The following is a 25,052-nucleotide window of genomic DNA, read 5'->3' as shown; positions in this document are numbered from 1 at the left end:
TCAATGTCTTATTTTTATAGATTTTTGTGAGCTGTTATGGTCTGAGTTATTTTGTATCACCCATAGTTTTTGAGAAACTGACTTTTTTATACAGGGTGTCCCTGGGCTTCCTCTTTTCCTCTCGAGAATGTATAGATGGGGTCAAAATATCACCAGTACTTCATATAACTTTTTTTCCTAAAAGTCTTCGTAACCAAGTTACGGGCCCTCGAAGTTACAAAATGAAAAATGTTTTTCTTTGATAACTTTTCAAGTGAATATTCAAAATCATCCAAATTTTGGTAATTGACTAAACAAATGAATTCCGTCGATGAGCTTTCATGCAGGAGTCAGTTGTTTTGCTACAAAGTCAGGAACGGACTACCCCCGATGGTCCACACCCCAAAACTTTAAAATGACAGATATTTTTCAATATTTTTCAACAAAATAAGGTTACTTGGACAATTTTATGAATAAAAGTACTCGTGTGGAAAGTCGATCGGAGCAACGAGTCTTGATAAAAATGTAGTTCTACTCGACGACATCAAACCCGCTCGTCCACCATTATTTGAAATGAATAATTATCAAAGCAGAAATAATAATGATAACGTTAATTCAACAACATTTATAACAGGAATAATACAAAGTATGCTAAAATGAAGTCATAAACAAAAAGTACAGTACCTATATGGAAATTTAAGTCACAATTGTGATAGCAGATATTTTTTCAAAAGAAATATCAAGTTCTGTAGATTCGTGGTGTTTTTAAACAAACAAGCTACTCTACTATGAAATATCGAATTCATTCCATATTTTGTATGTACATAATACGTGTGGAATAATCACGTTTCGTGTTGATCAGTTATCTGAATCTCATGAAACTCAACATTCGAATGTTTCAAATTCTTCTTCACAGCTAAACTGTTGAGGAATTTCACTGATAATTATAATTTTATGGGAGAAATTCTTTAACAAGAATCTAAATTTAGCTGAAAAAACGCACATCGGAAAAAATATTTACTATACTAATAAAAAGCAAACGAATGAACTACAAAAAGGCTGCACATGATCAGGTGAAAAATATCCAGGGAATAATATTTCTTTCACAGATGTTGACAAAAAAAACTTTTAGAAAGTTTTGATAAAAAATGAGAAACTGGAATGCGATTTTGTTTTGTTGAGTGGTGCGTTGTCATATGACTATCATTGTATTGTCAATATTCTATAGGATATTTTGAATTTTTTTGATATGGCCGAACAGTTTACATTCAATGAATATGCAGATATGCATGTATTTTATGGACGAGCATTTTGTAATGCTGCAGAAGCTCGTCGTCTGTATTCCGAGCATTTTCCCAATCGAACGGTACCGTCAAGAGAAACATTCGAGCGTGTCGATCGCAGCTTGAGGGAGACAGGTATGTAATAATTGATAATTAATTTGAGTACGTTGTTTTATTTCGATATTATTGTAGGTACAGTTTTGCCAAAACGAGGTGGTGAGGGCGCTCCTAGGACTGTACGTACCGTTGTATTGGAAGAAAATATTTTGGAAGCCGTCGCTGATGATCCTTCAATGAGCATCAGAAATCTATCAGAAAAGTTCCATACATCCAAGTCCACTATTCATAGAATAATTAGGGAACAACTGCTCCACCCATTTCACATCCAGAAGGTACATGCCATGACACCTCAAGATTTTCCAGCACGACTGGAATATGCCAATTGGTTCATGGATAGGCAAAGAGAGGATATGACTTTTATTAATCGAGTTTTATTCACTGATAAAGCAGGTTTCAGTAGAGATGGAGTTATCAACTCTCATAATCTCCATATATGGGCCGAAGAAAATCCCCATGGGATATTGCAAACCAAACACCAACGGAAATTCAACGTGAATGTTTGGGCTGGTATCATAGGAAACCATCTTATAGGACCATTCGTTCTACTGGACCGATTGAATGGAGAACGTTATTTGAAGTTCATTCAGAACGATTTGAATGGACTTTTGGAACATGTTCCATTGCAAACTCGAAGAGATATGTGGTTTATGCATGATGGCGCTCCTCCTCATTTTAGTTTGATTGTGCGTGACCATCTGAACCATATTTTCCACAATAGATGGATTGGTAGAGGTGGGCCATATTCATGGCCATCGCGGTCTCCGGATTTAAATCCATTGGATTTCTTTCTGTGGGGGCATCTAAAAAGCCTTGTTTACGCTACACCTATTCACACAAGAGATGCATTGTTGAATAGAATAACATCACATTGTGAAGCTATACGAAACGACCCTGGAATGCTATTTCAAGTACAGAGAGGGTGTCTTCGCAGACTAAGAAAATGTATAGAGAGAGAAGGTGGTTATATCGAGCAGTTTCTGTAGCGGATTTTTCATTTCTGTTTGCTCTTGAGGCTCTTGAGTTTCGTTAGTTAAACGTGTTTGCATTATAAAAATTCGTTATGAACATTTTACCTATCATTTCCATTTTCCTTAAAAACTAATATTTTCGAATAATGGTAGACATCTCAGGATAAATGTTGTTGAATTAACGTTATCATTATTATTTCTGCTTTGATAATTATTCATTTCAAATAATGGTGGACGAGCGGGTTTGATGTCGTCGAGTGAAACTACATTTTTATCAAGACTCGTTGCTCCGATCGACTTTCCACACGAGTACTTTTATTCATAAAATTGTCCAAGTAACCTTAATTTGTTGAAAAATATCTGTCATTTCAAAGTTTTGGGGTGTGGACCATCGGGGGTAGTCCGTTCCTGACTTTATGGCAAAACAACTGACTCCTGCATGAAAGCTCATCGACGGAATTCATTTGTTTAGTCAATTACCAAAATTTGGATGATTTTGAATATTCACTTGAAAAGTTATCAAAGAAAAACATTTTTCATTTTGTAACTTCGAGGGCCCGTTACTTGGTAACGAAGGATTTTAGGAAAAAAAGTTATATGAAGTACTGGTGATATTTTGACCCCATCTATACATTCCCGAGAGGAAAAGAGGAAGTCCAGGGACACCCTGTATAATTTAAAATTTGTACAGTATATGGCAAAATTATTGAAACACTATGTTAAATCACTATCATGGTTTTTATTTACAGTAGGTTACATGAAATGACGATAGTGTTGTAATGTAGGTTTCACTAGTCAGATGGAATTGGTTTATACTTCCTTTCTCTTTTTTCTTTGAAGTTTCTTGTGTTGCTTTTCCTGCTGCTCTCCCTTCCTATACACGTATATGCTAGTTCCAACTTCTAACAAGTTCTTTTCTTTCAGTCTAGAACCAAGCTTTTTCTTTTGTCTAGTCAGCTTTTTCTTTTGTTGAACCAAGATCCCTAACTAAGTTGTTAGGCTCAATCTGAGTAAACAGTTTAGGCTCTATATTTGCTACAGCACATTGGAACTCTTCAAAATTTTGCTCATCTATATCTGACAGTACATCAGGAAACATTTCAGTTTGAACAGAATTCAAATCATCTGGGGGTTCTGGGACCGGCAAATCTACATCGTGCTCTACTGGTCGGATGGCGGAAATCAGTTTAGGGTAATTACCTTTTTGTTTTTCAACTTATGGCGTGTAATATAAATACTACAAAACAAGCAATCATCAGTGTGGTTTCTCTCCATACCAAAGGAACAGCGACCATTTTCTAAGATCTTCCACACAAACATAACATACCTTATGCGGGGCCCAAGATTTATTCTGATCACCAAATTTAATTCCAAAATTTGAGAAATGAACCTTTTTCATAAAGTCTGTAATGTTTCTTTGATGTTTTTTAAAAACAAACTCACCACAAATATAACATAAACTGTCAGCAGAGTTCTTACAACTACGATCAGACATTTCAATAAGCACTGGAAACCAGAAAGTAAGGTTAGGTTGACAGTCAACAAAACATCAGCTGTGAACAGAACAATATAACTCACCACAAAGAGGGACATTGGTTTAGGAGAAAATCCAAAGAAGCCGCGTATATGTTGTCCAACAACGCATTCAGTCAAGCTAGCGTAGAGATACGTAACATATGGAAACTTCTAATCAAGCGAAAAACGACTAACTCCCGCCAAACGGTCATCTCCCGCTAAAACCAATGAAGCGGATAGAGGCAAGAGGGGATAGGTGAAAGCACTCGAATGACGTATAAATAGTCGAATCTCGGAGAAATCAGTCCAGTTATCACCCGAAGACGATTGTGGATACTAACAATCGAAACGTCTTGACGTAACTTGGTTTGGAATCTTTCAATTTTTATTTTTAATTTTTTGTTAATGATATTTTTTAATTTTCAACTTTTATTATTATTTCAATTTTTTATTTTTTTGGTTGTAGCTTGTATGTTATTTTCTTGTAATTTCAGTTTTTTCGTTTAATAAAATTGTTATTTTCGGGTAATCTTCAAATTTTTTTTTCAGGGATTTCAAATCAATTTATATTATATTAGACAATGGAAGTCCGAACTGATGAAATACACCACGAAACATTGTCAACCACCTTCAAACAAATAATTCCCCTTTTTCTGGACAGTAAATGTGTTTCAGCAGTGCTGCCAACTCGTCTACATCCAGCACAAATTATTTTACAATTTTATTTGTAGTATATAAAATCTGTTAGATTCTGCAATAAATCAAAAAACTTAAAATATTGATTGCAAATGTGGAAAAATGGTAAGTGATACGGCCTTATAAGTGTCATATTTGGATTTAGCACCCTAAAAACCAGAATGATAAGGTGTTTCAAGTAAAAAAGTTTTTTCATCGTTGGCCTGTGATATATACGAACTATTTCTACGAAATGATGCGTACGATTTTGTGAAAAAATATTGAATTATGAGTTCAAACTCGGGATTTGATGAAATTCTGAGTTGAGAGTTGGAATTATCTCTATGTTTTCAAAAATGAGGTTCACTTTGTGAAGAAATTTGATATACACCAAATCAAGACTCGCAGTCGAGATCATTTTTACGAACCTTTAAGTACTAATGAAGTACATTTCAACTCTCCTATTAACAGTCGTTTACGTGCTTTCAATAAGTTACCAAATGGGCTGTGAAAATGTAAATTACTTTCGGTTTTTCAACGACATCTCAAATCTTTTTCCACAGCAAAACATTCTAGTTCACAGAGGAATTTTTTCCAGTTGAATTTATATATTGAACTAATTTTTATTATTTTCATAAGTCCTTAGAATTCATCGTAAACTTGACCAATCACTTCTTCAAGTTGATATGTGTTTGAATTCGATTCAATTCACGAAAATTTGATATTGTTGATTAGTATTGCCACTGGTATTCACATATTCTATCCCATTTTGGTGTTTGACTTATGCAATGGATAATTAATAAAAATATAAAAATTGAATTATGACTACACTGACCCGATAACATTTGCTTATTTTATCTGAAAATCATATCTGAAAAAATACTGAATCATCGATAACGGTCCTATCCCTTAAGAGTAGAAGCAATTCACGTTATCCGATATGATGGGGAATGTTCCTTCTGTTCAACCTTTTTCTTTAAAAATTTATTTAAATACTTAAAAAAGAGGAATGAAATAATGCATTCTACATTTGAAGGGATTCGTTTCTATTTCACCATTTGGCAACATCGATTATAGCTAATAAAGGACAATGAATCTGTTACCTGCATGAGACAAGCAAAGGTGACATATTTCAAAGGCGTGATGTTTTGTTTACTTATGTTCCGAGTTCCGAGACATTTTGTGACATATGACATTTTGTGCACCCAACATATCTTCCTATATATAAATAAATAACAAAACAACTGTTGTTTATGTGGCTTGTGGAGGAGGTATGAAATAATTTATATTTTGCCTTAATTGTTGATTCATAAAGATAATTTTCCTTTCTTAAAGGAGAACATCTAGGTACGTATAAATTATTTCAACTTGATACAGGCGCTGTTGCCAATATGTGAATTAGAAATACATCCCTTAAAAAATTGAAACCCAACATTTGAAACATCAATTTGAATATTCTTCAAAGAGAATTTGAAAAACTCATGAATTAAACTCAACTTTATTTTGTTCAAACTTGCATTTGCTGTAATAACCCTAATTGAGGAACATTCTCCGTTATGAATGTGTTTTTGAATTTTAATAAACCTACAGTCACTTCAACGTCATCCTGATCCATGTTCCTGCCTCTTAACGGACATTTCATCCTTTTCCGAATCTGTCGAGTCGTGAAAAGAAAGGTTTTTAGAAATTGTCCATAAACAGCTATTTTACTATCTAGAGGAAATTCACCAATCTATAAAATGGAATTTAACAACGGCATGACTCGTTTACTTCCTTCAATTTTATCTGTAGTAACTATGTTATTCCGTTTTGTGTCGTAAACGGTTATCCAAGAATATCTCAATTGAAAATTTTCTTCTTTTTAGTAATGAAGTTTGATGAGGAAAGAAAAACGGCAATGAAGGTACTCGTTCCTTTATTATCAGAACGAGCATAATTTTATGTTTGTCACGCGAACACTCATAATTTCTGAAATTGTTTCATAGAAAATTATATTATTGAGGATAGGTAGACAAAATCATTGTTTGTCGATATGAAGGATAATGAGAACAGAGAAAGGAAAAATATCTACTAATGATAAATAAATATCGCAGCAGAAATTTTCATTTATTGTTTTATCGATACCCGAGGACTTATTGATGAATTGAAGAATTAGGGCGTTGTCTGACGTACCGCGACGTTGAAAAACTCAACAAATCCAGGATTATTTCGGAACGGCGTGTTATGGATCATTGTTCAGGGCTATTCAAATTCGTTTCTGTACATGGGGATCTCGTAAACGATAAGAGATACAGTGTCGGTTAAATTGTGGCAAAGTTGCGTATTTTAGAGACCTATTCAATGATGTCAAAAAAAAACAAATATAGCTCTTTTGGTTCTGAAGATATACAGGAAAAACCAAAAAATCCTAAACTATTTTATTGCCTGTATCTCCTTTATTGGCATACCTATTGAAAATCTGTCCACATTTTGCCATTGACACTTGATGTGGGCTATCAGAATGTGGTCATGAATCTTTTATACAGGGTGTTATCTGACTTGGGCCACCCCCATCTTTGGATTTTTGAATACAGACCTGTATTTTTTGCTGTAGTTTTTGTATCGGAGACGTTCACTTCATACAGAGAAATTCAATTTTATTTTATATTTCGAGATGTTTTGGTTATATTTAATTATAATTGAATGAATTATTCCCTTTTAAATTACTGCTCTGGAAATTGGTTGACTTGAGTCAAATAAAAACACAATATCAACTTTAACGTCTCCCTATGTACCGTAGAATTTTTAGAGAGTTTTTTTTTTCATTTTTAGGTACCTATTCATATTTTTTCATATTTCCAGTGCTCTGAGCGTTTTTTACAATGAACTCCGAATAAGAAACCCTTTTATGATTATCTGGAACATATTTACAACAAAAATATATTATATGTGTTTTATATGTGTTTTGATGAGCAGAAAAAGAAATGATAGCAATAATAACATCCGAAACGAACACTGTAATTGTATTGAAATATGAAATGAAGTAATTTATATACACGAAAAAATTATTGGCACAATAAATGTTCGAATTGGAGTCCTTCTAGACAAATAATGGGCCAATGAGATCACCAATAAGATCACCAGATATTACTATTTGGGACTATTTTCTATGGAGAACATTGAAAAATAGGATTTATGCTGGCAGAGAGATATAAAATGTTGAAGACTCGAGATTGAGGATTTTGAATGATTTCGCAACAATGCAGCAAATAAGTGTATCAAGGGCAATGAATAATATGAAAAACCGAATTCAAAAATGTCTCGGAATGGAAGGACTCCAATTAGAACATTCATTGTGCCATTAATTTTTTTCTGTATATAAATTACTTCATTTCAATTTTCATTACAATCATAGTGTTCGTTTCGGATGTTATTATTGCTATCATTTCTTTTCTGCTTATTGAAATACATATAATACATTTTTGATGTAGATATGTTCCAGATAATTATAAAAGGTTTTCTCATTCGAAGTTTATTGTAGAAAACGCTCAGAGTAATGGAAATGATATGAATAGGTACCTAAAAATGGAAAATCTCGAAAAACTCTACGGTACACAGGGAGACGTGAAAGTTGCTATTGTGTTCTTATTCAACCAATTTCCAGGGCCGTAATTTAAAAGGAAATAATTTCCACAAATATAATTAAATAATACCCAAATATCTTGAAATATAAATTTTGATTCAATTTCTCAGTATGAAGTGAACGTCGACGATAGAAAAACTACAACAAAAATACAGGTCCCTATTTAAAAATTCAAAGATGGGGGTGGCCCAAGTCAGATAACATCCTGTATAAAAGATTCATGGACCTATTCTGATAGCCCACATCAAGTGCCAATAGCAAAATGTATAGAGATTTTCGATATGTCTGCGAATAAAGAAGATATAGGCAAACAAATAATTTGGGATTTTTTGGTTTTTCCTGTATATCTCCAGAACCAAAAGAGCTATATTCGATTTTTTCACATCATTGAATAGGTCTCTGAAATACGCAACTTTTCCACGATTTAACCGACACTATATCTCTTATCGTTTACGAGATCCCCATGTACAGAAACGAATTTGAATAGCCCTGTTGATAAGTTTTCATATCAATACAAAAATTAAATTATTCGCCGACTTTATCATACACGGTCAGTAAGTTTTTGGGCCTGTCGTTTTGTCTGCTACTGCGGCAGACATTAACAAAGGCGATGCGGTATAGGTCGAAGTAATATTAGTCTGGTTCACAAGATCCTCTTTTTGGAACTTCTGTCCAAGGGCACCGAAAATTATGATTTAGGACACATTCGATTAGGAATGACCTCTAGCAACTTTTTGAAAAACTTCAAGAGGGGCTCGAAAAAATTGTAAGAGTTTATTAAAAAAAAATTAGTAAAAAAAGAGGGTTGGTTTTTTGCAAATATCCCGGGAAATATCAAAGATATCTTTGATATTTCCCGGGATATTTGCAAAAAGAAAAGGAAATTTCCTAAAAAAAATCCCACCTATCGAAACTACATCACCAATATTTATAATTTCGATTTGAAAATCCACATACTTTCTAGACACTTGAATAGACGAAAATCCATGAAAAAAACATTTTCCTGTGATTATTTCATTGGATATACTTTTCTTGATCACCTAATTTTTACAAGTTATAAATTAACAATAAAACCCTGATAATTTTTGAAATGAAAATATCAAAAAAAAAAGCTTTCAAAAAAGATGTCCGCTGGGAAAATGATAGAATTTTGATTTTCCACTTTGTTTTTAATAAATAATCGAAGACGTTAAAAAGTGAAAAATTCAATTGAAGCAATGAAAAAAAAATCTTTTTATATACAAATTTATTCGTATTCTCATCATTTGATGTTACATGAAAATGACTTTTCATAATTTTAAACTCTATTTGTTTAAAAAATTGTTATGAACAAATGTATTGTTTATAAGATATTTGAATTTTTTCTTGGAGATTTTCATCAGTGATGAACTATGATATTTAAAAACTAACTCGTTTCTTGAAAATATTTTTTTATTGCTTGAGAATTCATTTGAGAATTCATACCAAATATGAATAGTTAGGAACGATTTTCTTTATTGAAATCATGATTTCTCTCTCTTAGATATTCTGAAAAAAAAAACTTTTTTTCAATTTAAATTTTCTTCATTCATTTAATAAACAATTTGTTTTGAATGAATGAATTTTCAGGATATATTTTTTCAAATACATAAAAAAAAAACAAAAACAACCATGCGTCACTTCTTCTGTAAACATGTTTTTCTCTATTTATTAACAAATTTTTTTATATCTTTTTTACACAAAAATTGACACATGGTTGTTTTTTTCTTTTTTGGTTGTATTAAAAAAATATATCGTAAAAGTTAATTTGCCCAAAACAAATTATTTATGAAATAAATAAAGAAAATATAAATTAATTTTTTTTCAGTTTATCGAAGAGAAATAGAAATTATGATTTCAAAAAAAGGGTTCCTTAATATTCATATTTAGTACCAAAAAAATTGACCGACGCGAAGCGGTCTACCGTGAAAAAAGTACTCACTTTTTTCACGGGGACCAGTGAAAAAAGTAATTTCATGAAAAGTGACACTTTGTTACCTGTCATCAGAGATAAAATGTCAAAATTTTCTCCCGTCACAGAAAAATACATTTTTTTTTCGTTGCTTCAATTTAATTATTCACATCTTAACATTTTTGAATATCAATAACAAAGTGGAAAATCAAAATTTTTCAATTTTTCCAAAGGGAATCTTTCTTGAAGGCTTAAAAAAAAGCTTCGAAAAACGAATGAAATTTGAGAATTTCAGTTTAAATATGATCAGGGTTTTTATGTAAATTCAAAACTTATAAAAATTAGTTGATTTACTAAAGTATATCTAATGAAATAATCACGGGAACATTTTTTTCCCATGGAATCTTGTTTATTCAAGTGTCTAGACGGTATGTAATTTTTTTTCTTGATAATGATATATAGGTGGATAGAGTTTCGGTAGGTGACACTTTTTTTCAGTAAATTTTTTTCTCTATAAGGACCTTTTTTCAAATTCCGAATATCGTTAATATTTTTCGAGATATTTGCAGAAAAACCAATCCCCACCATTTTTTTACTGAATTGTTTTTAACTTTTGCAATTTTTTCAAAAAGTTGCTAGAGGTTATTCCGAATCGAATGAGCCCTGGATCACAATTTTCGGTTCCCCTGGAAAGAAGTTGCAAAAAAAAATCTTCTGAACCAGACTATATACCTCACTGTGATAAGCAAACGTTTGTGATAGAATCATTACGATATGATCACGAGCTGTATGCTATCCAGTGGAAAACGTGTTCTGTTTCCTTTTTTTTTCAATGTCGTATCAATTCCTCTTCCATTTCGGCTGTCATATCGTTGAGCCTTCTGAAATTCCCCACGTGTCGTCGTTAGATTTGGTAAGTATGACGTTTTTTGAAAAAGCTTCGTTCAATCTAATCCCATAAAGCTTTATCCATGCCTTCCTGTTCACGAGTATCGTGCATTATCTCTATCTTGAAAAGTTAACCACTTGGGGCCATCTATACATTACGTCACACATTGAGGGAGAAGGGGGTCGACGAATTGTGACAATGCGTGACAAAAGGGTGGAAAGTTAATGAAAATCTCAAAAACATCTACTGTAATGGAACTACTGATTTGGAGTAAAAAAAAGAAACTTTGAAGGCAATTGTTCATTGATGATTTTTCTGTGGTTGCCGAATACTTTGGGCCAACAGATACTTGACTGAATATTCAATGGGCTAAGAAATTGGAAGATGGTTCAACTTGGTAAGCAAATAATGTTCGTGAATCACAATATTTATTACAAATAGTAAAATTGGAGATTGTCTTATGTTGTGGTGTTCGACGATCTAGTCTTCGGCGACTATTTCGAGAGGGATTTTCACCACCACCCATTTCAATTAATTACTCAGACCTCAATCTATATGTATCTATAAAACACGTGACTCCGGAGGTGAATTCGTTCAATTGTTACTTCAGCTAGCTTTGGATCTCCGAGCGTCATCACATTTGAGGCAAGTTCAACATTTGTTTGAAGGTGATTGACAATGTTTCATGATGAATTTTACTAGTTCGGACTCCCATTATCTAACATATAAAATGATTTGAAATCTCTGAAACAGCTTAAAAGAAGAATTAAAAATAAATAGCTGTGAATAAAAATTATATTAAGTAAAAAACCTGGAATGAAATAATAGTGAAATAAAATACGAGTAAAAATAAAACAACTGAACAAAATATAAAGAAATACAAAATGGAAATAAAGATAAAAATAAAAAATTGAAAGATTTCAAGCCAAGTTAGTTCACGTTGTTTCAATTGTTAGTATTCACAATCGTCTTCGGGTGATGACTGGACTGATTCCTCCGAGAGATGACTATTTATGGGTCGTTCGAGTACTTTCACTTATCCCCGCTTTCCATTTTTTCCGCTTAACTGTTTCAGTGCGAGAGGACCGTTTGGCGGGAGTTGGCCATTTTTCGCTTGATGATATGTTTCCATATGTTGCGTATTTCTACGCTTGCTTGGCTAAATATGTTGTTGGACAACATGTACGCGGCTTCCTTGAATTTTATCCTAAACTAATGTTTCTCTCTGTGTAAGATCTCAGTTTGAGACCACTCGATGTTGTGTTGATGAGTCCAAACATGGTCTGCTATTCCTGATTTGCTGGTTTCCCCTCGCTATGTGTGTTTCTTGTGCTCGGCAATGCGAATATTCAATGGCCTCTTAGTTTCACCAATATAGATTTTCCGCACTCACAGGGTATCCGGTATCCAGATAGTATTACTGAAGCAGGTTCTGATGTTGTACCAATTTTGCTTATCGTCTCCGATAATCCTCTGATGTAGGGAAGTGCAAGCACTGGTTGTGGCGGCTTCTCTTCCTTGCTATATTAGACAATGGAAGTCCGAACTAGTGAAATTCACATTTGAAGCAAGTTTCATTTGATAACTATTGCCCAACTGTCGGGGCATACTTGTTTAAGCGAGCATGTGGCATATGTGGACTATATTCTGCATCAAACAATGCTAATAATCAACACGAGCAATTACATAAGAAACAACAAGAAGTTTTGCCATCGCGAAGATTCCTCCTCGCGGAAATGCTGCTAGACGTGCCAGAGACATTTTTTGTTTCGATGATGACGATGATGCTGTGAAGTTGAATGGACAACAACCCAAACGTGAACGAACTGGCAGCTTCGATAGGTTTGTTGGAGGTAATATGGAACATATCTTGGCCCAATTATGTCTCTGGTTGATCGGCTGCTTCTCAAAAAACGTAAAACACTGTTCCGAACCAGAAAACTGTATACACTTCAGCAACTTTTGATGCTTCATAAAGCTCAGATCATACCTTCTTTGAAGTATTGATTTCATGTATGGAGCTTCGCCCCTAAGCAGACTTTGAAGCTGCTGGATTTTATCCAGAAAAAAGCATCCATCTGACGCGAACATCACTTGCATCTTAGATAGTCTTGAACATCGAAGACATGTTTGGGATTTGTCCCTCTTCTATAGATATTTTCACAAAAAGTGACTTGGCACATTTTATTCCACCAAGAGCGGTGCATATCAAGAATACCCTACGGACTGTGGCTCCTCATCGTTTTAAGGTTCCACTCAGTAAACCTCGAATGAATCTTTCATGTGGGGAACTGAGTGTGGAATAAACTTTCTTAGAACATTTTTCTAAATGGATTCAATCTCCTGCGATTCAAATCCAATGTGAATCGCTACTTCCGCACAGGCACCTTACTGCCTTACTGAGCGCCTTACTGATTTTCCTGAAGTACTTTTATTTTTTCCTGAAAAAAAATTACAGTTATGAATGATTTGAAAGAATGGGTTCAAAGTCTCTGGACTGGAGATGATTGAGTTGTTTGATCTTCAATTAATATAGGGGTATTCAAATTCGTTTCTGTAAATGGAGATCTCGTAAACGATAAGAGATAGAGTGTCGGTTAAATTGTGGCAAAGTTGCATATTTTAGAGACCTATTCAATGATGTAAAAAATTCGAATATAGCTTTTTTTGGTTCTAGAGATACAGGATAAACCAAAAAATCCCAAATTATTCTTTGCCTATATCTTCTTTATTCGCAGACATATTGAAACTCTGTCAACATTTTGCTATTGGCACTTGATGTGGGCTATAAGAATATGTCCATGAATCTTTTATATAGGGTGGCATCTGACTTGGGCCACCCCATCTTTGAATTTTCAAATACGGACTTGTATTTTTTGTTGTAGTTTTTGGATCGTAGACGTTCACTTCATACTGAGAAATCAAATTCAATTTTATATTTCGAGATGTTTCGGTAATATTCGATTATAATTGTGTGAATTATTCCCTTTTAAATTATGGTCCTGGAAATTGGTTGACAATAGCAACTTTCACGTCTCCCTATGTACCATAGAGATTTAAGATAGTTTTTTTTCATTTTTAGGTACCTTTTTTACAATGAACTTCGAATAAGAAGACCTTTTATGATAAGCTGTAACAAATCTACAACAAAAATATATTATATGTGTTTTGATAAGAAGAAAAAGAAATGATAGCAATAATAACATCCAAAACCAACACTATAATTGTAATGAAAATTAAAATGGAGTAATTTATATACACAAAAAAATTAATGGCGCCATAAATGTTCGAATTGGAGTTCTTTCATTTCGAAACAAATACTTGGCCAATATAATGGCCTGCAAGATCACCAGATCTTACTATTTTGGACTATTTTCTATGGTTGACATTAAAAAATAGGATTTACGCTGGACGAGAGATAAAAAATGTGAAAGACTCAAGATTGAGGATTTTGAATGATTTCGTAACAATGCATCAAATAAGTGTGTTAAGGCCAATAAATAATTTGAAAAATTGAGTTCAAAAATGTCTCAAAATGGAAGGACTCCAATTCCAACATTTATCACGCCATTAATTTTTTTGTGAATATAAATTACTTCATTTCATTTTTCATTACAATTGTAGTGTTCGTTTCGGATGTTATTATTGCTATAATTTTTTTTATGCTTATTGAAACACATATAATATATTTTTGATGTAGATATGTTTCAGATAATCATAAAAGGTTTTACTATTAGAAGTTCATTGTAGAAAACGCTCAGAGAAATAAAAAAAAATGAATAAGTACCTAAAAATGAAAAAAAAACTCTATAATTGAATATTACCCAAATATCTCCAAATATAAAATTTAATTCAATTTCTCAGTATGAAGTGAACATCGACGACACAAAAATTACAACAAAAAATACAGGTCCGTATTTAAAAATTCAAGGATGGGGGTGGCCCAAGTCAGAAAATTCATAGACATATTCTGATAGCCCACATCAAGTGCCAATATGTCAGTTAATAAAGAAGATATAGGCAAAAAAAATTATTTGGGATTTTTTGGTTTTTCCTGTATATCTCCAGAACCAAGATATTCGATTTGTTTACACCATTGAGTAGGTCTCTGGAATACGCAATTTTGCCACAATTCAACCGACACTCTATCTCTTATCGTTTACGAGATCACCATGTACAAAAACGAATTTGAATAGCCCTGTATCAATAATCGTTATTCGTTTCGTTAATTTTTTGATATGTTGATTTCATGTTAATGAAAATAATTCTGATTGATGTAAAACAAATTTCTGAACTGCTGTTGTAATTTAGTTATTATTTCTAGATGTGAAATTGTAAAATACGTGACATCACACTAGGGAGAAGGTGATTTCACCGACTGTGACAAGAATGGGGAAGGGGGCGTCAAAAATCATGGAATTCGTGTGACGTAATTTATGGTTGGTCCCCTTTCATGAATACCTATTTCGTACCAGTACGATGAAGCAATTTTTCATAGGTTTGACTCGAGCAACGACACTTTCAGAATTTCTAAGTTATTGACTCTACCGTATGTCTAACTCAGTCCCTACCCTAGTAACTGAAATATTGCACTCCGTCAGAATATACATGAGTTTCACATCAGTTGACTCATTGAATAGAATATTTAAACTTCAGTAATACTACAGATATCCTGATTTGCAATAAAAAAAGTTATTCAAGTAAAATGTTCAACTCATATTCGCATAACCGACTGTACAATTCTTTGATAAACATCAGGTACTCTCTCTCTCTCGAGAAATTTGGACTCGAAAAAACAACAGGATACAACAAACTCTACATTTCATCAATATTATTTCTTATGCAAATCTCTGAATTACTTCCAAAGCTGAATTGAAATTACTTGTTGAAATACAAATTTTTGGGAGATATTAGTTTTTGGGAAAGAAAGGTTCTGGTATTCAATGAAAGTCATTTTTTGTGGAGAAAAATCGATTTTTTATCGACCTTTTTTGGGTATTTTTACCTTCCACAATCTGAAAAATATGAAAATTATAATGAAAAACTTTATACAAGTGTAAAAATTGCAAACTTTTTAGTTCACCCCAATAAGTTACTGCGTGAAATCAAAGTATTTTTCACAAAGAAAAATGTTTCATTTATCAGTAACTTGTCGTATTTAACACTTTCGCCTATCAAAGAAAAGTACTAGGAAATAATACAATACTTATATTAACGTTTCGGAGGCCAAAATCTGGCTCCTTCTTCAGAAATGGACAAAAAATTCAAAGATATTTGCAGTTATTCCTTTGCTGATTATTTATTTACCAACTTCTCCGACAGATGTCCTTTGACAACTTTCTTTTTATTTTTTTTTACAGGCAAAATGGTTACTGATAATACTGAATGGTTACTGATAATTAGAACATTTCTCTTTGTGAAAAATACTTTGATTCAGCGCAGTAACGGGGGTAAACTTTCTACACTTGTATAAAGTTCTCCATTATGATTTTTATCTTTTCAGAATGTGCAAGTTAAAAGATCGATAAAAAAATTTTAGATTTCTACTTCTGTTTTTCCGAAGGAAGGAAAAAGTTATCAATTTCAGAACAAAATGTTAACAAAGACGTGTAGATCACAATAGTGTGTGTGAGTGAACATTGAATTACACAAAAGAACAAATACTTCTTCCATATGAATATTGAATTATATGATTATTATACAGTTTATTTTCCAAATCAGATGGCAATCGTGTACCAAAAAAGGTACACGATTCAATACATAGGAAAGTTGAAATTTCACTTACCTCGTCATCGTCAATGGAGGATTTCGAAGTTTCAGAAGAAGACATTTGTCTTCTTGCTTCGTCAGCACAAAACTGAATAATCTTACAAGACGAAGCCTCTACGGATGACTCAAATTTACTCATATGAAGATGAAAGTACGTAATAATATTTAAACATCTATTTGATTCAATCCCATTCATTGGATTCTTGTTCAAATCATACCCCTACATTATTGAATGTAGTTGATTGGATTATGCTTCATGGGATAACTAGGCAATGATATTTCGATTTGAATTTAGGAATAATGGTGACAGCAAAACACACGAACCTGCTCAGGTGTCACTTGTAAATAAAAATTTGGTTAAAATCGATTGAATTCGAAATGTTACTATCATTTATATAAAAAAAAACAAATGTGACTACTATAGCAGTTGAAAAAATATTTTTGTGTACGATTCTATTGTTTTTCATTATACTGCTAATGCCTCTAACTTCCTTTACTCTAATTGTTATTACAGGTTGATTATATTCTCACCTAGAATCACGTAAAAGCTGGAAAGGCCCTGTGATTCATTCGTCTTTATTGTCATTGTTTTGTATGTTTCTTTGAGATTTATTCTGAATAAGCATCATTATCATTATAATTATTATTATTATCATTATTATTATTATATTCAATACCGTAGTATGCGTTGGTCAGGCCCTGACTAGCGCATATCTCTCCTCACCCACAAGTGATCATTGGGTCCGAAAATCACGTGCAGACGCAATGACAGCCTTCTACATTTATCTGGCAACGATTTCTGCTATCATGCGGCAATCCAGCATGATCGTGAGATTCGAGAGTGGGTAGGGCATCATTCCAACAAGGACCTCAATATAATCAGAACAACCATCTTAACAGAGTGATCTGGATAGATTCTGCTCGAAGAGAAAATCCAGATATTCCATTCGTTTTCATTTCTCTTTTCAGACGATATTCGTCTCACCAGGAGCTGAGAACTCCACGACGAATATAGTATGATCGAGAAGAACAATATCTGGCTTATAAGATTGTATGAGCCTGATGGTGGAAATCACATAGTTTTGAAAAATTCGGCACTTTCCATTCCCCAAGTTTTCATGTGTGTCTTTTGCTGAATAGATTCCAACTCGGTGACAGAGACATGGTTGCCACGATGATTTATCAGCTGCAGTAAAAAGAAATTCTCCAATTGCTGCTCTCAGAACATCCGAACTCCTGATGACTTTATAGACTCCAGCCAGTACCATTCAGATATGCAGACACAATCCAAACTCTAAAGGCCACGATCTCCTGTTGTACAATCGTGGAAGAGACTACATGGTCAACTGCGGTGAGTACTCGCGTATATAATATTTCTTAAACAACTCATAACATGAATTTAAGCATCTTATCGGTCTGTGATTCTTAGGAATCGACAACTTTAGGTTTTTTTGGAAAAAGAACGGCCCGTTCTTCGAAAAACCAATCCAGAATCGGTTGCTCTCCGTCCAGCCATAAGTTAAAAACTATGACCAGGTGGCAGTGGATAATAGGACGTTTTTTCCACCAATAAATGTACATCCTATGTGGGCCTGGAGCAGCGAAGTTGTTGAAACTTATAAAGGGTTTTCCAAACATCATCCGGGGATAACGGGTTGTGCAGTTCAGGCTGTCGAAGATGTCTGCTGAAAGCTTCGAATTGCACTAGGGCTGAAGTATCTAATTTGAGTGTCTATTCTGAATAAGCATCATCACAAGACGCGGAGGTTGTTGGAATGAGCGGGAAGATCTCTCACGAAACTGAGGGTTTTTTGACATGCTTCTCGCTCACCTAATTAATTACTTTTTAATGTTCGATGGTCAACACGCCTTGACTCAAAGGAATATGGATACGTTCTGATATGGCAGCTATATGAAAGGCCTTTTGACCGCCCTGTAATGCACCTTAACATTGGATACAAGACGCGTGTTATCCCTCCAACTTGATCTTAGGCTTAGTTGTGTACCTGCCAGTATTGGCGGGATAATAACAATACCCAATGGGGAGAAACCAGTAAACTGAGAATAGATGTCAATCCGTCTATATATCTTATATGATTCGAGAATGAGATCATACAAACGGAGAAAAACTTTCTAAGAAGTTATGTTATGATGTCGCTTACAGTCAGGTCATTATACAGCTTCCACTCATATTATCTAATTGTCTCTTAAGTTCCAAATCATTGATAGGTTAACAACAAAAAATATCGTCTATCAAATTGAAACAAAAATCTAGTATTAATGTAAAAATGTATTCGGTCCAGTAACAGAAAGCAGAAACATCAACCCTATCTCTCAATGTTCATGACCATCACTGCCCTGGTTAGCCCAGTGGGTGACTCCAACGTAGCTGGTTCCTCCAACTCCTCCATGACCATGACCGTGTTCATGTCCGTAATGGGCTGGATGTTGGGCGTGTCCAACTCTCTCAACGACTGCTTCGAAACCGGTATGGGGTCCAGATTTGTATTTCACAATACGGTGGGTACCATCTGCCTCCTTGAGGGTGTATCCCCCGGTGGCATGATGCCCGTCTCTGTGTTCGTGCTGAGACTTGTGGTCGTGGGTGTGGGGATCGTGCACTCCGTACTCGAACTTATAATGGGCGTTGTCCTAAAATGGAATTTGTGATTCAATTATCAAAGTTAGGTTTCTGTGTAACAATTATGTGGCAGTATATATGAGAAGTACGCGAAAAACTACAGCTGCTTATCTTTTCTGTCATTCAACTTCGAAATGATCTCATGATTGTCAAATTATTGGAGAATCTGATGCAATAACTAATTTGGCCGCTAGCCATTGTGAAGTTTGAATAATACTATTTAGTTAATTCGTTACGAGAAGTACAAATTTGAATGTATGAGAAGAAGATATATTCAATATTTTTTGTTAGTTCATTGTAGCACGTTCATATATACATTTGATCATTTCGTTTTGACATATTTCCAATTATTTCAAAACTGCTTTGATATAGCTTTCTAAACCTGAATCAAATATTAAATTGTGGAAAATATTCAAGAGAAATAAAATGATTTTGAATTACTCAAATGTGAAAAATCAAATTGAATAAAACCTATTATTGAAAATAATCAATTCTTTGATTACTGTAAATGTCATCAATACACATTCTTGACAATTCTATAAAATCCATGATTCTAAGGGGAGGTGATGCATCAGCAACAGTCGTATCCACAATTATATGTGGATAAACCATGTTGTTATTGTTATTATTGATTCTGAAATATTTGGGGTTGACTGTAAGAACATGAGGTTGAATGGATGAACACTTTAGTGAAGTTCTTGTCACCAAATTAAATGAACTCCGCCCTTTTTTCCTGTTTATGAGCTCATGGTCATAAATATGAAGTGTACAATTCATATGAGAAATAAAGGCGATCATTATTATTATCATTAAAATACTCACATGAGGTAAAGCTACAGCCACACCAATGACGATGGTTGCCAGGAAAATCTAAAAAACCAATGCAATTGATGAAAACAGTCATTTCCTAAATCTTTTCAAAAAATGTCTGATTCCAATACTCACAGTTTTCATTATTGATAGAGATATTAGTACTGATCGAACTGATTAGAACTGATGAAAATACGATTCGACACGTCATTTATATACTAGTGAATTTATCTTAATATTGATTACTCAAACACTCATGAAGAAACAATATTGCATACTTTGCAAGCTGGTTGCGTATTGAAGTTTTGGTCTATTGAATACACATACTCGCGAATTACGGAATGAGAAATCATAAACATATTCTACTGGTTTTTGCCGAATATTGAATAATAATTCAGTCGAAATATTTATATTGAATTGAAAAATTCTGATTTGTTTCGATACAGTTGATTCCGATAGTTTCCTTCTGAATTCATTTGTCAGTAACTATTATTTGATTTTTTTCTGGAAAGAGTTCATTTATACTTTTTTTCTTCAATTGTGAAAAGTCCATGAAAGACTGAATTATCGACTTCACTGTATCAAGGCGAATCAGAATTTTGCAATTCAATATCAATATTACGAAAAATAATTCGCCTGAATCATTATTCAATATTCGACAATAACTAGTAAAATATGTTCTCCTTCCGTAATTTACGAGTATGTGTATCCAATAGACCAAAACTTCAGTATGCAACCAGCTTGCAAAGTGTGAAATATTGTTTCGTTATGAGTTTTTGAGTAATCAATATTCAGATAAATTCACTAGTATATAAATGTCGTGTCAAATCATATTTTCATCAGTTCTAATCAGTTCGATCAGTACTAATATCTCCATCAACAATGAAAACTGTGAGTATTCGAATCAGACATATTTTTGAAGAAATTCAAGAAATTATTGTTTTCATCAATAACAATGTTTTCATAGATTCTTCTGGCAACCATCGTTATTGGTGTGGCTGTAGCTTTTCCTCATGTGAGTATGAAATTAGATATTAGCTTTCAACAATTGATGCATGATAATAATACTAATAATACTCACCTTCATTTCTCACATGAAGTGTATACTTCATGTGACCATGAGCTCATAAACAGGAGAAAAGTGCATGGTGAAGTTCATTTCATTTGTAAATAAGACCTTCAGTGAAATGTTTTTCCACTCAGCGCTATATTCTTCCACTCAACCACAAGTTTTTCCAATCAACCTCAAATACTTTAGAATCAACAATAACATCCACAACAAGTTGTCTACACGAATAATTGTGAAGATGACCCCACAATATAATTGTGGAGACAGACTACTCTGACTATTTTAAACTAACTTTTGTTGATTTATCACCCCCATTTCGAATCATGAATTACTTTTCATGAAATTTTATAGAATTTTATCGATGAAAATAACAGTAATCAAAGAAAATATCATTCCCAATGAAAGGGTTTATTTCAATTCAATTTTCTACATTTGAATGATCTGAAATCAAGTTATTTCTCTCAAATATATTCCACAATTCAATATTCAAATTCGGTTTGAAGAGCTATATCAAAACAGTATTCAAATCATTCAAAATGAAATGATCAAATGAATAGATGAACTTGAGACTACAAAGAACCAACAACAAAATATTGAATATATCTTCTTCACATACATTGAAATCTGTACTTCTCGTAACGAACTTATTCAAACTTCACAATCGATATCGGCCAACCTAATTGTTGCATCTGATTCTCCAATAATTTATCATTTATGAGATCTAAAAAAAATTGAAGAAAACAATGTACATCGAACCAAGAACCAAGGTCATTTCGAAGTACGTTAAGTTGAAACTCAAAAGATGAGCAGCTGTAGTTTATCTTGTACTTCTGATATATTTCTTCTATATAATTGTAACCTAACTTCAATAATTGAATCACAAATTGTATTATAGGACAACGCCCATTATAAGTTCGAGTATGGAGTGCACGATCCTCACACCCACGACCACAAGTCCCAGCACGAACACCGAGACGGACACCATGCTACCGGGGGATACACCCTCAAGGAGGCAGATGGTACCCACCGTATTGTGAAATACAAATCTGGACCCCATACCGGTTTCGAAGCAGTTGTTGAGAGAGTTGGGCACGCCCAACATCCAGCCCATTACGGACATGGACACGGTCATGGTCATGGAGGAGTTGGAGGAACCAGCTACGTTGGAGTCACCCACTGGGCTAACCAGGGCAGCGATGGTCATGAACATTGAGGGGTACGGTTGATGTTTCTGCTTCCTGTTACTGGATCGAATAAATCTTTACATTATTACTTGATTTTTGTTTCAATTTGATAGACGATATTTCTTGTTGTCAGAGGTTTGAACACAATTGACCAGTAAATGTTAACCTATTGATAATTTGGAACTTGAAAATGGAAGAAACAAGCACTGAATTATCCGGGATGAAGATATTCAATGAAATAAAGGAACAAGAGAAGAACTTTGAATGGAGTTACAATCGTATTAGGATGATGATTGAATATCTGTTGATGAATCGATGCTTCATTTCATAAAGACCATTCAGACGCCACATATTCGTTTTTTTTTTGGAACGCAAACTTTTCTCTTCTCATACTTCAGTCTCTTGTTTTGCTCCATCGAAGACTTACACGTGTTTTAGCTTAATATTGACCCGAGTGAAAGCGGCATCATGACTTCTTGAAATCAGTATTTCTTCATTTGTGTGATTTCATCCCAAAACCTCATGAGATATTTGAGCGGATTCGAACTTTTTCCACTATCTTCAATTTGAGGGTTTCTCCTCTTTGGGTATTGTTATCATCCCGCCATTATCAGGCTTCAACTATCTTTGTGTGTGAACTTCACAGGTTATATTCATATGGTATGCGCCTAGTTCTTCGAAGTTATTATTGGAGCTTCGTGACTTGATTTTCAAAAGGCTAATTCGAAACATATAGGTATTCAGACCCAATACTTTCAATTCCCTGAAAATTTTCCTGATTGTAACGCCTTGCCTTCTACGACCAGCTTACTCTATTTTTATGACCAAGATCTTTGCTGAGGCGACTTTGTATTTTATTTTGGGATTCAATCTCTTTTGTGAAGTATTATAACGTCTCCAGCGAATGAATATACAAATAAGATGTCCTGTATCTGTAGTGAAGAATAAAGTCAATTATCATTATTATCGCCGAAGGATGTGCTGGTATGGCGTTTTCTTCGAAGCTTCGACACATTCAGGAAGACGCACCAGCATTATCAACCAATTTTTCATCCTCACATCGTGAAGTAAGTGATCATTGAGTCCAAGAATTATGTGTAGCAGTGGCGAGTCAAAGCAGGGAGCACAGCATTTCTCTACAGGGCAGCTGCTAGAGCAGTTCATGAACTTGGCTTAGTTTTCGACACTGTACGAGGTGATCACAACTGTATCACGTTGGAGCCCGTTCAGCAAATGGCTCATATAAAAGCCGCAGAGATCACCTCACTTCTGCAGGAACACAAGGATAAGCCAATGCATGGGGTCTTCTTCAATAACATTGAAAACCTTGGCTTATGGAAGCGTCCGACTTTCGCTTTTCTCAGATCGAGTGGGCTGAAGTCGGAAACTGGGAGGTTCATCATGGCTTGCCTGGATAGTATGTATCTTCAACATCTTAGCCTACCGCAGTCACGTGATGGGTATAGAGATTCCTGGCACAAGGTGCATGGAGAGGTGCGTCTGAGACTCTCAGGCTCATACAGGCTAATTCTTATGTAGTCCTCCTCGACCACCAGAGCAAGACAATATTCGTCGTGGAGTTTTCAGCTCCTGGCGACGCGAATATCATCTGAAAAGAGGAAGAAAACCGGATAAAATATTGAGATGTTCTTTTTGAACTCCACAGACTCTATCCAGACCATTCTGTCAAGATGGTTGTTCTGATTATTGGAGTATTTGGTGGAATGATGCCCTGTCTACTCTTGAATCTCAAAATCATACCGACTTGCCGCACAAAGGCAGAAATCATAGCCGGACAGATGCAGAAGGCTCTCATTCTTGGCTCACATGCTTATTCAGGTTACCCAATGATCACTCACCCTATGGTTTGGGAAGTGGTCATTAGTTGATAATGCTGGCGCGCCTTCTTGAATGTATTGGCGATTTGGGGAATAGGGCCTGATCAGCGCAAACTTCGGTAAACAATCAATAATAATAATAATATTCGATTTTATTTAGTATTCAATATTACCATTAGGCGAAGTTTAGCTAGAGCTACGAGGGATGGGCCTGACCAGCGTAAACTTAGTTGAAAAAATATTAATAATAACGATAATAATGATATTATTACACTCAAGTTAGTATTTAATATTACATAATAGGCGAAGTTCAGCTATAGCTACTCTTACACTCAACCTAATATGCTTCATGAGAAAAGAACAAAACTGGACAAAAAAATATCGATTGTGAGATGGATTTTTTTCAAATATACAATCAGCAACATAGTTTGAAATGAACATTCAATTCTTTTGATCACATATTGAATTTTGCTTTTAGTTTCTTTTGGAAGATGGATATCGCGAATTGCATGAGACATTTAATAATGTGAAAAAATACAGTTAGGAAAGAAAATGATTTTCTGAGCATGATAAAGGAATGACGAGAACGGACATTGAGACCCAACGATGGTTGGCACGAGCTTGAGAAATATCTTCATATATACTCGTTCCCAAGGTGAAGTGAAGGCAAGAATTTTGCACACGTTGAAGTTCCCATCATGTCTTTTATTACTAAAATCAGTATTAACCAGGAGAATCTGACAAATTTTAACGATTGATG

At 34.2% G+C, this 25,052-nt stretch overlaps 3 protein-coding genes across 3 annotated transcripts in view; 1 reads left to right on the top strand and 2 right to left on the bottom strand.

Annotated features, from left to right (window-relative positions):
- LOC111515053 (pikachurin) overlaps positions 1 to 25,052 on the bottom strand; it is a 314,492-nt gene that overhangs the window by 52,981 nt on the left and 236,459 nt on the right.
- LOC141487321 (adult-specific cuticular protein ACP-20-like) lies at positions 19,023 to 20,437 on the bottom strand. The gene is made up of 3 exons (XM_074186254.1): positions 20,337 to 20,437; positions 20,214 to 20,261; positions 19,023 to 19,402 (listed from the first exon to the last, which is right to left on the bottom strand). Exons 1-3 carry the CDS (start codon positions 20,343 to 20,345, stop codon positions 19,085 to 19,087), a joined length of 375 nt encoding a protein of 124 aa, XP_074042355.1. The 5' UTR covers positions 20,346 to 20,437; the 3' UTR covers positions 19,023 to 19,084.
- Positions 20,982 to 22,542, top strand: LOC111511768 (adult-specific cuticular protein ACP-20-like). The gene is made up of 3 exons (XM_074186255.1): positions 20,982 to 21,092; positions 21,169 to 21,216; positions 22,166 to 22,542. The coding sequence occupies exons 1-3, from the start codon at positions 21,084 to 21,086 to the stop codon at positions 22,481 to 22,483; spliced, it is 375 nt and encodes a 124-aa protein (XP_074042356.1). The 5' UTR covers positions 20,982 to 21,083; the 3' UTR covers positions 22,484 to 22,542.

Source organism: Leptinotarsa decemlineata, unplaced genomic scaffold, assembly GCF_025532065.1.
Source record: "Leptinotarsa decemlineata unplaced genomic scaffold, Ldec_3_MD MMD2_tig00078422_RagTag_RagTag, whole genome shotgun sequence".
Classification (NCBI taxonomy): Eukaryota; Metazoa; Arthropoda; class Insecta; order Coleoptera; family Chrysomelidae; genus Leptinotarsa; species Leptinotarsa decemlineata.
Note: the sequence above shows the minus strand (reverse complement) of the source record. Positions and strands in the feature narration are given on the sequence as shown.

What these genes read in the sequence shown, in the direction of transcription:
- LOC141487321 (XM_074186254.1), bottom strand. An exon ending in TGGCTGTAGCTTTACCTCAT is followed by an intron (nt 19,403 to 20,213) that starts GTGAGTATTTTA and finishes ATTCCATTTTAG; the next exon opens with GACAACGCCCATTATAAGTT.
- LOC111511768 (XM_074186255.1), top strand. An exon ending in TGGCTGTAGCTTTTCCTCAT is followed by an intron (nt 21,217 to 22,165) that starts GTGAGTATGAAA and finishes ATTGTATTATAG; the next exon opens with GACAACGCCCATTATAAGTT.